Source organism: Coregonus lavaretus (assembly GCF_964263955.1).
Source record: "Coregonus lavaretus genome assembly, chromosome: 21".
Classification (NCBI taxonomy): Eukaryota; Metazoa; Chordata; class Actinopteri; order Salmoniformes; family Salmonidae; genus Coregonus; species Coregonus lavaretus.
Window position 1 is genome coordinate 10,191,326 of NC_140008.1, and position 12,549 is coordinate 10,203,874.

Here is a 12,549-nt window from a genome sequence, read left to right on the forward strand (position 1 = left end):
TACATAAAACTCTCAAAAAGTAATGCAAAAATCCAAATGTGGTTTATTTTACTGTTCCTAAAGTCTGATTTCCAGTGTCTTTTCACAAAAAATAAATATATGTATGTTACAATAATGATTCCAGTGTCTGTGACACAATATCAGCTTTAAATAGATATGGCCTCTCTGTAAACATGAAATAGCAGAAGAAGATCTGAAGGATGACAGTATTATAACTAAATCATGTACACTGGTGTTTACTGCTCAATAGGGGAATGAGAAAGGAGAGGTCGGTATACTAAAACTAGTAACAGTGGTTATCTTGGGTTCAGACACTATGCCCTGTGGAGGCAGGGAGAAAGGCACACTGTTGATACTTAAAATGAATACGCTTTCCTTGGAAATAATACTGTTACATACTATTCTAATTAGTTAAAAATCTGAATGCAGACATGATACTGGCTGAACACATGGCGACAGGACCTCCAGAGATTATATGTGGATGGCAAAGTGATATAAGAATCTACAAAAACCCAGAAGCACAATGTGTGAAGGGTTACAATGAGACAACATGGTAAGGTAACAATCAAAAGGCACATACCGTCGTTTTCTACTAACCATTCAAGAGTAGCAATTGATTTATATATTGCTCTGCCATTTACTGGAACTTGTAATGCAAGTATTAAGATTTCAGTGCGTTTTCCTCGTTCAAAGTCATTCAACCATCAGGACACAATTGGAATGGACAAGACCTTCACTGTAATACGGAGATGAACATGCCTCCCTATGTTAGAATGACTATTTTAACATGGCTTTTGTTTTACTAGACTTACTATACGAGTGTTTGAATACTTCAAAATCATATTATCAGTAGAGTATTTTCAGACTGGGAGTACTTTACATGCTGCTGATGGCAGCATTTTTGTTTTCTTAAAATGTGCCAAATTCGTAAACATCTGTAAAAGACCTTGTTGACTGTCATATCTACACACGATGTCCCAAAAATATGATATACATTACACTACTTACAATGTACAGCTTAGTTCTTCCTCTCCTATAAACAAGTCCAAAAAGTAAAAATACAAAATATCTACAAGGTAATTACACGGACCAAAGGCATTGATTCGTTTTTTGGACGTTTCTGTCTCTGTGGGCAAACACAGCTGGGCACTTGGTGAATGTCTTACTGATTCATGAGGTCATCACATCATGGCACATCTGGTCCTAGAAAACTCCTCAATCCCAACCTGCTGTCAGTTGCCACCTGCAATGAACAACTACAGACAGCGCCACTTGGTAGCCGTGCCGTGAAGTGCATTTCCGCTGCTGCATGCTGGGAGATGTAGTTCTCATGCTCTCTCCTTTAATCCCCTTTTCTCTCAAGCAGGCAGCTGTCTGCGCTAACACTGGTCTCCATAGGAGCTTAGGGGTCCTGAGGCCTACTGGAATGGGTCATAGTGACCTTCGAAACGCACGCATGGTATCAGCGCTGTAGCCCCTCTTGCCTTGAGAGCTGGTTCTGGAATTCTCTCCAGGTCAGATTGAGGTTTCGTTGCTACCGCTGTTGAGAGAGACAGAGACAGTTACTAAAGTCAAAAATGACTGACATATTATCCAACATATCTGCTAGATATGCAACATGGCCACCAGTATCTCGTGACCACTCACTCTGAGTCCAAGTCCTGGGCGTCTTGAATCCCATTGACCCCATTGACTAATGGCGACATCATCGTCCTCGTTGTTGTCATGACAATCCCATTGCGCAGGTCCCGTGGAGACAACGGAGGGCGTGGAGGCACGAGCGGGCGAGGTGGGGATTTGATGAAGACCCCGTTGCCCCCGGTTACAGGGCGTAGATGGGGGGAGACGGGAGATGGGGGGACTGGGGTAGTCCTGGGGGAGATGCTGGAGGGGTTGTAGTCACTCAGTTTCTCCCGCAGGCGATTCTTCATGTTCTTGTCAGTCAGGGGAGGAGGGGAGGTGATCTTGTTTTTCAGAATGCCTGGTTGCAAACAGAGGGTGAATGAAACAAATCCCAGTCAGTCATGCAAGAAAACACACATAAACACACAGACACATGCACCTTATTTGGAAAAAATGACACACAATATCTAAAAGGTACTAGATTAGAATGTTGACATGTTGATTCAATCAGACATTTCATTTGAGACATTCCTGAGCGAGGTAGTGAACTATAGAGGGCCTGTATGGCCAGATAGGACTCTCTCTCTCTCTCTCTCTCTCTCTCTCTCTCTCTCTCTCTCTCTCTCTCTCTCTCTCTCTCTCTCTCTCTCTCTCTCTCTCTCTCTCTCTCTCTCTCTCTCTCTCTCTCTCTCTCTCTCTCTCTCTCTCTCTCTCTCTCTCTCTCTCTCTCTCTCTCTCTCTCTCTCTCTCTCTCTCTCTCTCTCTCTCTCTCTCTCTCTCTCTCTCTCTCTCTCTCTCTCTCTCTCTCTCTCTCTCTCTCTCTCTCTCTCTCTCTCTCTCTCTCTCTCTCTCTCTCTCTCTCTCTCTCTCTCTCTCTCTCTCTCTCTCTCTCTCTCTCTCTCTCTCTCTCTCTCTCTCTCTCTCTCTCTCTCTCTCTCTCTCTCTCTCTCTCTCTCTCTCTCTCTCTCTCTCTCTCTCTCTCTCTCTGTTTCCACTAGCTTCCATAGCCACGAAGTCAGATTACAAAGTAAACATTTGCTACAAAAAACTGCTTTCTGGTCTTCATTTTTAAGGTAAGCAGTGTGGTTAGGGTTAGGTTTCAAATAAAATGTAAGAAGATAATTTGTAGAAATGGGCGGGGTTTATGATTTTTAAATCGTAACACTAGATATTTTAACATCAAAGTTAAGAAACTGCTTGTCTCAACCTTGATTCAGTGTCATTTTGATTATGCCTGCTCTGCTTGGTATAGTGGGCTATCACAAAAGCTGAAAAAGAGAATGCAGGTCATGCAACATAATGTTATCAGTTATATGCTGAATGTCCCTCCTAGGACCCACATAGGGGTACAGGAGTTCTGGGAGGTGGGCTTGTTGCCTTTGGAGTCCAGAGTGGACCAACTTAAACTTAATCATATGTTTGACATCTTAAATGATTGTGCCCCAAGTTATATGAAAAACCACATTGATATGGTCTATAACCAACACAGTTACAATACCAGAGCTAGTGTTATGTCTTGTAAAATCCCAAGAGTAAACAGTACTGCGAGGAGCACCTTTTTCTATACAGGCATTTGTCTATGGAATAGCCTCCCCTTGGAGATCAAGCAAAGAAAAAGTAGAAATAGCTTTAAAAAGCAGGCAATGGTTTTCATTTGGACAAGGTTGTGTAAGTAAGAGAAACCACTCCACTGCCCCTTGTGCCCCCTACTGCTGGTCAGGTGTATTTATTTGAATGATCGGTATGATGTGCAATGAATAGATTGTTTTAATGTAAAATTAATATGGTAGGATTTTTAAGGTTAGGGAAAAGTTTCAGTGCATAGTGCCACTGTTTAGGATGTCAATATGAATGAATGTATGTATGGTTGTTTGTCATTTTGTCTTGCCTTTTAATCATTATATGTGTTATTGTTTTTACCATCAAGGACCACTTTGGAAACAAGCGTTTTAATTAATACTTTCAAGTGATATCCTCTGGGTCCACATTGTACATTTTGTTGTATATGTCTGTTACCCCAAAATATATTCAATTCAATTTGTGGATATGGAAGCTAGTGACAACTCTCTCTCTCTCTCTCTCTCTCTCTCTCTCTCTCTCTCTCTCTCTCTCTCTCTCTCTCTCTCTCTCTCTCTCTCTCTCTCTCTCTCTCCCTCCCTCTCTTTCTCTCTCTCTCTCTCTCTCACCTCTTCTCTTCTCTGTCTGGTTGCAGTCAGGTGAGCTGGGAGGGGCACTATCATTCTGAGAGGGGGACTCCCTATTGACTTTGTTGTCCTGGTGGAGCTCCACGTTGACCTTGGTCTCCACACGCAGCGTCTCTACCCCGCAGGGCTCCTCGCTCTCACTGGCTGTCGGCGGCTCCACTGGCCAGTAGGGCTTCACGTGATTGGCCTCTGTTTCCACTTCAGATACAGTAGGAAAAAAAACACAATATACAGTGGGGGGGAAAATTATTTAGTCAGCCACCAATTGTGCAAGTTCTCCCACTTAAAAAGATGAGAGAGGCCTGTAATTTCATCATAGGTACACGTCAACTATGACAGACAAAATGAGAAAAAAAATCCAGAAAATCACATTGTAGGATTTTTAATGAATTTATTTGCAAATTATGGTGGAAAATAAGTATTTGGTCACCTACAAACAAGCAAGATTTCTGGCTCTCACAGACCTGTAACTTCTTCTTTAAGAGGCTCCTCTGTCCTCCACTCGTTACCTGTATTAATGGCAACTGTTTGAACTTGTTATCAGTATAAAAGACACCTGTCCACAACCTCAAACAGTCACACTCCAAACTCCACTATGGCCAAGACCAAAGAGCTGTCAAAGGACACCAGAAACAAAATTGTAGACCTGCACCAGGCTGGGAAGACTGAATCTGATTTTTTTCTCTCTCAATTTGTCTGTCATAGTTGACGTGTACCTATGATGAAAATTACAGGCCTCTCTCATCTTTTTAAGTGGGAGAACTTGCACAATTGGTGGCTGACTAAATATTTTTTTTCCCCACTGTATGAGGTTTGTGTGTGTGTGTATGTGTTTTTTATGTGCAAATGCAAAATGTGTGTGTGTGTGTGTGTGTGTTTGAACGTGAGTCCCGTTACCTTTGGGTGTGTTTCGCTGGGGCGGTCTCTCGTTGTTCCACCTATGCTTGCGGCTTCCTCTATGATCATCACTGTCTGAGGAGTGGGACGAGGCATAGGAGCTGCTGTGCTCATCCACCGAGAGCTCACTGTCCGAGTCTGAATCTGTTATCATGGAAACACAGGAGCTATAACTTACTCTCTGACCTCTGAACTACAGTGGCTTGCGAAAGTATTCACCCCCCTTGGCATTTTTCCTATTTTGTTGCCTTACAACATGGAATTAAAATTGATTTTTTGGGGGTTTGTATCATTTGATTTACACAACATGCCTACCACTTTGAAGATGCAAAATATTTTATATAGTGAAACAAACAAGAAATAAGACAAAAAAAACAGAAAACTTGAGCGTACATAACTATTCACTCCCCCAAAGTCAATACTTTGTAGAGCCTCCTTTTACAGCAATTACAGCTGCAAGTCTCTTGGGGTATGTCTCCATAAGCTTGGCACATCTAGCCACTGGGATTTTTGCCCATTCTTCAAGGCAATACTGCTCCAACTCCTTCAAGTTGGATGGGTTCCGCTGGTGTACAGCAATCTTTAAGTCATACCACAGATTCTCAATTGGATTGAGGTCTGGGCTTTGACTAGGCCATTCCAAGACATTTAAATGTTTCCCCTTAAACCACTTGAGTTTAGCAGTATGCTTAGGGTCATTGTTCTGCTGGAAGGTGAACCTCCGTCCCAGTCTCAAATCTCTGGAAGACTGAAACAGGTTTGCCTCAAGAATTTCCCTGTATTTAGCGCCATCCATCATTCCTTCAATTCTGATTCCCAGTCCCTGTCGATGAAAAACATCCCCACAGCATGATGCTGCCACCACCATGCTTCACTGTGGGGATGGTGTTCTCGGGGTGATGAGAGGTGTTGGGTTTGCGCCAGACATAGCGTTTTTCTTGATGGCCAAAAAGCTCAATTTTAGTCTCATCTGACCAGAGTACCTTCTTCCATATGTTTGGGGAGTCTCCCACATGGCTTTTGGCGAACACCAAACGTGTTTGCTTATTTTTTTCTTTAAGCAATGGCTTTTTTTCTGGACATTCTTCCGTAAAGCCCAGCTCTGTGGAGTGTACGGCTTAAAGTGGTCCTATGGACAGATACTCCAATCTCCGCTGTGGAGCTTTGCAGCTCCTTCAGGGTTATCTTTGGTCTCTTTGTTGCCTCTCTGATTAATGCCCTCCTTGCCTGGTCCGTGAGTTTTGGTGGGCAGCCATCTCTTGGCAGGTTTGTTGTGGTGCCATAGTCTTTCCATTTTTTTATAATGGATTTAATGGTGCTCCGTGGGATGTTCAAAGTTTCTGATATTTTTTTATAACCCAACCCTGATCTGTACTTCTCCAAAAACTTGTCCCTGACCTGTTTGGAGTATCCATCCTATACATGTATCCATCCTGCCCTGCCTTACGAAAGTATTTGAAAGCCAAGTTAACAAACAGATCACTGACCATTTCAAATCCCACCGTACCTTCTCCGCTATGCAATCTGGTTTCCGAGCTGATCATGGGTGCACCTCAGCCACGCTCAAGGTCCTAAACGATATTATAACCGCGATCGATAAAAGACAGTACTGTGCAGCCGTCTTCATCGACCTGGCCAAGGCTTTCGACTCCGTCAATCATCGCATTCTTATTGGCAGACTAAATAGCCTTGGATTCTCAAATGACTGCCTCGCCTTGTTCACCAACTACTTCTCAGATAGTGTTCAATGTGTCAAATCGGAGGGCCTGTTGTCTGGACATCTGGCAGTCTCTATGGGGGTGCCACAGGGTTCAATTCTCGGGCCGACGCTATTCTCTGTGTATATCAATGATGTCGCTCTTGCTGCTGGTGACTCTCAAATCCACCTCTACGCAGACGACACCATTTTGTATACATCTGGCCCTTCATTGGACACTGTGTTAATAAACCTCCAAACGAGCTTCAATGCCTTACAGCACTCCTTCCGTAGCCTCCAACTGCTCTTAAACGCTCGTAAAACTAAATGCATACTCTTCAATCGAATGCTGCTTGCACCCGCCCGCCCGACTAGAATCACTACTCTCGGCGGGTCTGACTTAGAATATGTGAACAACCACAAATACCTAGGTGTCTGGTTAGACCGTAAACTCTCCTTCCAGACTCACATGAAGCATCTCCAATCCAAAGTTAAATCTAGAATCGGCTTCCTATTTCGCAACAAAGCCTCCTTCACTCATGCTGCCAAACATGCCTTCGTAAAACTGACTATCCTACCGATCCTTGACTTCGGCAATGTAATTTACAAAATAGCCTCCAACACTCTACTCAGCAAATTGGATGTAGTCTATCACAGTGCCATCCGTTTTGTCACCAAAGCCCCATATATTACCCACCATTGTGACCTGTGCGCTCTCGTTGGCTGGCCCTCACTACATATTCGTCGCCTAACCCACTGGCTCCAGGTCATCTATAAATCACTGCTAGGCAAATCCCCGCCTTATCTTAGCTTATTGGTCACCATAGCAACACCCACCCGTAGTATGCGCTCCAGCAGGTATATCTCACTGGTCATCCCCAAAGCCAAGACCTCCTTTGGCCGCCATTCCTTCCAGTTCTCTGCTTCCAATGACTGGAACGAACTGCAAAAATCTCTGAAGCTGGAGACTCTTATCTCCCTCACTAACTTTAAGCATCAGTTGTCAGAGCAGCTTACCGATCACTGCACCTGTACACAGCCCATCTGTAATTAGCCCACCCACCTCATCCCCATATTGTTATTTATTTTGCTCATTTGCAACCCAGTATCTCTATTTGCACATCATCTTCTGCACATCTATCATTCCAGTGTTAATACTAAATGATGGCCTATTTATTGCCTTACCTCCATAACTTACTACATTTGCACACACTGTATATAGATTTTCTATTGTGTTATTGACTGTACGTTTTGTTTATCCCATATGTAACTCTGTGTTGTTGTTGTTTTTATCGCACTGCTTTGCTTTATCTTGGCCAGGTCGCAGTTGTAAATGAGAACTCAACTGGCTTACCTGGTTAAATAAAGGTGAAATAAAAATAAAATAAAAATAAGAGACTTACCCAGAAAGACTCACAGCTGTAATCGCTGCCAAAGGTGATTCTAACATATATTGACTCAGGGGTGTGAATACTTATGTAAATTAAATATTTCTGTCTTTAATTTTCAAGAACATTTCAAACATTTCAAAAAATATGTTTTCACTGTCATTATGGGGTATTGTGTGTACAGTATATGGGTGAGATTTTTTTATTTATTTAACCCATTTTGAATTCAGACTGTAACACAACAAAATGTGGAATAAGTCAAGGGGTGTGAATACTTTCTGAAGGCACTGTATGCTAGGCGCACATGCACGCTATGCTAATTCAGGAGACAAATTGTAGTTTTTATGCCCTGATATCAAGAGCTGGTTGCGAAAAGTTTTATTAAACAATTCAGAGACTGAAACTAATGCATCAGATGACTAATACTTGCATCAGACGACTAATATTTAAGGAGAGCGAATCGATATACAATCCCGAAATCATAGTAAAATTGTAAAACAAAGCTTAAAACTGTGTTTGAATGAACCCTGAATCCCGAAAATGAATGGTGAAGTCACTTGCGGACATGGTAGACTCCTCCTCCTCACCACTATAGGCCTGAGCAGCCAATGGCACGTAAAGTATTGAGACATTCGGATGCATTAAGATTCCCTGTCACATGACACTCAATGTAACTATATAGGACTCGTACCATCTCTCTTGGAGCGCTTGCGGAGGAAGATGCAGGAGTCTCCCTCCCCACGGTAACTATTTTTGGTTGAGCCGGAGGATGTTGTGCGCTTCTGCCCTGAGTCGTTCCTGTTGGAAGAAAGAGACATGATGAGTACAGGAATAAAAACTTGAGTATGAATAACAATTGTGTTCCAGTAGAAATGTGGTCGCGATACTCCATTAACTTTCCTAAAATTCCCAGTTTTTCCAGCAATGAAATCCAGAATACACCAACTGGGATTTCTTGAAAATCTGGGAATTTTGGGAAGGTTACTGGAGTTTTGCAAACCTAAGTAGAACCTAGCTATTAAATACACTGCTCAAACAAATAAAGGGAACACTTAAACAACACAATGTAATCCAAGTCAATCACACTTCTGTGAAATCAAACTGTCCACTTAGGAAGCAACACTGATTGACAATACATTTCACATGCTTTTGTGCAAATGGAATAGACAACAGGTGGAAATTATAGGCAATTAGCAAGACACCCCCAATAAAGGACTGGTTTTGCAGGTGGTGACCACAGACCACTTCTCAGTTCCTATGCTTCCTGGCTGATGTTTTGGTTACTTTTGAATGCTGGCGGTGCTTTCACTCTAGTGGTAGCATGAGACGGAGTCTACAACCCACACAAGTGGCTCAGGTAGTGCAGCTCATCCAGCATGGCACATCAATGCGAGCTGTGGCAAGAAGGTTTGCTGTGTCTGTCAGCGTAGTGTCCAGAGCATGGAGGCGCTACCAGGAGACAGGCCAGTACATCAGGAGACGTGGAGGAGGCCGTAGGAGGGCAACAACCCAGCAGCAGAACCGCTACCTCCGCCTTTGTGCAAGGAGGAGCAGGAGGAGCACTGCCAGAGCCCTGCAAAATGACCTCCAGCAGGCCACAAATGTGCATGTGTCTGCTCAAACGGTCAGAAACAGACTCCATGAGGGTGGTATGAGGGCCCGACGTCCACAGGTGGGGGTTGTGCTTACAGCCCAACACCGTGCAGGACGTTTGGCATTTGCCAGAGAACACCAAGATTGGCAAATTCGCCACTGGCGCCCTGTGCTCTTCACAGATGAAAGCAGGTTCACACTGAGCACATGTGACAGACGTGACAGAGTCTGGAGACGCCGTGGAGAACGTTCTGCTGCCTGCAACATCCTCCAGCATGACCAGTTTGGCGGTGGGTCAGTCAAGGTGTGGGGTGGCATTTCTTTGGGGGGCCGCACAGCCCTCCATGTGCTCGCCAGAGGTAGCCTGACTGCCATTAGGTACCGAGATGAGATCCTCAGACCCCTTGTGAGACCATATGCTGGTGCGGTTGGCCCTGGGTTCCTCCTAATGCAAGACAATGCTAGACCTCATGTGGCTGGAGTGTGTCAGCAGTTCCTGCAAGAGGAAGGCATTGATGCTATGGACTGGCCCGCCCGTTCCCCAGACCTGAATCCAATTGAGCACATCTGGGACATCATGTCTCGCTCCATCCACCAACGCCACGTTGCACCACAGACTGTCCAGGAGTTGGCGGATGCTTTAGTCCAGGTCTGGGAGGAGATCCCTCAGGAGACCATCCGCCACCTCATCAGGAGCATGCCCAGGCGTTGTAGGGAGGTCATACAGGCACGTGGAGGCCACACACACTACTGAGCCTCATTTTGACTTGTTTTAAAGACATTACATCAAAGTTGGATCAGCCTGTAGTGTGGTTTTCCACTTTAATTTTGAGGGTGACTCCAAATCCAGACCTCCATGGGTTGATAAATTTGATTTCCATTGATAATTTTTGTGTGATTTTGTTGTCAGCACATTCAACTATGTAAAGAAAAAAGTATTTAATAAGATTATTTCATTCATTCAGATCTAGGATGTGTTATTTTAGTGTTCCCTTAATTTTTTTGAGTAGTGTATATTGCCTAGTCAGAAAATTACTCTGTTCCATCTGGCTGATGGGTGTTATTAGGTAGGTACTTTTTTGGCGTAACAAAGAGTATTTTCAACAAATCTTAACTTATCGAAACAGTGGCTTGCGAAAGTATTCACCCCCTTGGCATTTTTCCTATTTTGTTGCCTTACAACCTGGAATTAAAATTGATTTTTTATTGAAAAACAAACAAGAAATAAGAAAACTTGAGCGTGCATAACTATTCACCCCCCCCCAAATCCATACTTTGTAGAGCCACCTTTTGCAGCAATTACAGCTGCAAGTCCCTTGGGGTATGTCTCTATAACCTTGGCACATCTAGCCACTGGGATTTTTGCCAATTCTTCAAGGCAAAACTGCTCTAGCTCCTTCAAGTTGGATGGGTTCCGCTGGTGTACAGCAATCTTTAAGTCATACCACAGATTCTCAATTGGATTGAGGTCTGGGCTTTGACTAGGCCATTCCAAGACATTTAAATGTTTCCCCTTAAACCACTCGAGTGTTGCTTTAGCAGTATGCTTAGGGTCATTGTCCTTCTGGAAGGTGAACCTCCGTCCCAGTCTCAAATCTCTGGAAGACTGAAACAGGTTTGCCTCAAGAATGTCCCTGTATTTAGCGCCATCCATCATTCCTTCAATTCTGACCAGTTTCCCAGTCCCTGCCGATGAAAAACATCCCCACAGCATGATGTTGCCACCACAATGCTGGTGTTCTCGGGTGATGAGAGGTGTTGGGTTTGCGCCAGACATAGCGTTTTCCTTGATGGCCAAAAAGTTCAATTTTAGTTTCATCTGACCAAAGTACCTTCTTCCATATGTTTGGGGAGTCTCCCACATGCCTTTTGGCGAACACACACCAAACATGTTTGATTTTTTTTCTTTAAGCAATGGCTTTTTTTCTGGACACTCTTCCGTAAAGCCCAGCTCTGTGGCGTGTACGGCTTAAAGTGGTCCTATGGACAGATACTCCAATCTCCGCTGTGGAGCTTTGCAGCTCCTTCAGGGTTATCTTTGTTGCCTCTGATTAATGTCCTCCTTGCCTGGTCCGTGAGTTTTGGTGAGCGGCCCTCTCTTGGAAGGTTTGTTATGGTTCTTTCCATTTTTTAATAATGGATTTAATGGTGCTTCGTGGGATGTTCAAAGTTTCTGATATTTTTTTATAACCCAACCCTGATCTGTACTTCTCCACAACTTTGTCCCTGACCTGTTTGGAGAGCTCCTTGGTCTTCATGGTGCTGCTTGCTTGGTGGTGCCCCTTGCTTAGTGGTGTTGCAGACTCTGGGGCCTTTCAGAACAGGTGTATATATACTGAGATCATGTGGCACCTAGATTGCACACAGGTGGACTATATTTAACTAATTATGTGACTTCTGAAGGTAATTGGTTTCACCAGATCTTATTTAGGGGCTTCATAGCAAAGGGGGTGAATACATATGCACGCACCACTTTTCCGTTATTTATTTTTTAGAATTTTTTGAAACAAGTAATGTTTTTCATTTCACTTCACCAATTTTGACTATTTTGTGTATGTCATCCTCCCAGCAGCTAGCTATCTAACGTTAGGCTTCGTGTTTTGAGCTTAATAAATAAATAACATAGCTACATAAATAGATACGCTAGCCTATTAGCCACGTTATGACTGACTTGTGATCATTGCCCTCGCTAGTTTGATTGTATTGACATTCCCAGCCTTAGTTAAATTTGTCAGTTTTTTCCCAAAGTATTGAGTCATTGAAACTGAAAACGTGCATCCCGAATGGGTGGAGGCAGCAAAATATGTACTAGGACAGCTGTGATTTACAACCTGATAGCAATATTTTTTAGACTACCAATAAATGTAATGGTGAATTATATTAATTCTGTTTTTAACTGCATCCATCTATTCTGTCAACAATGCCTTACTCTATGTCATGGAATTTTTTGTCAAATAGAACCTATTTTTAAAACCTCTTATGAAGTTGGTTTTGTAGCATAAACTGGGAACTTTCATATCTGCAAAGTAGTTAAAACACTGTCAGATCCACTTTAAGTAATCCAACAATGTGTCTTGTCTATTTCAAATCTCTTATTGATTGAGACAGGTGGGTCCACCCCAAAGTGACGCATGTCATGATGACAATC

General features: G+C 43.3%; 1 protein-coding gene across 1 annotated transcript in view; it reads right to left on the reverse strand.

The window, feature by feature from the left end:
* Positions 1 to 21: 21 nt before the first annotated feature.
* The window catches only part of LOC311149231 (cadherin EGF LAG seven-pass G-type receptor 1-like), a gene marked incomplete at its 5' end in the record, with an annotated part of 78,976 nt that continues 66,448 nt past the window's right edge, over positions 22 to 12,549 (reverse strand). The window contains 5 exons of the mRNA XM_084186315.1: positions 22 to 1,540; positions 1,648 to 1,981; positions 3,810 to 4,025; positions 4,725 to 4,868; positions 8,500 to 8,606. Coding sequence (XP_084042441.1) covers positions 1,516 to 1,540; positions 1,648 to 1,981; positions 3,810 to 4,025; positions 4,725 to 4,868; positions 8,500 to 8,606 — 826 coding nt within the window. The 3' untranslated portion in view covers positions 22 to 1,515. The remainder of the gene's footprint in view (positions 1,541 to 1,647; positions 1,982 to 3,809; positions 4,026 to 4,724; positions 4,869 to 8,499; positions 8,607 to 12,549) is intronic.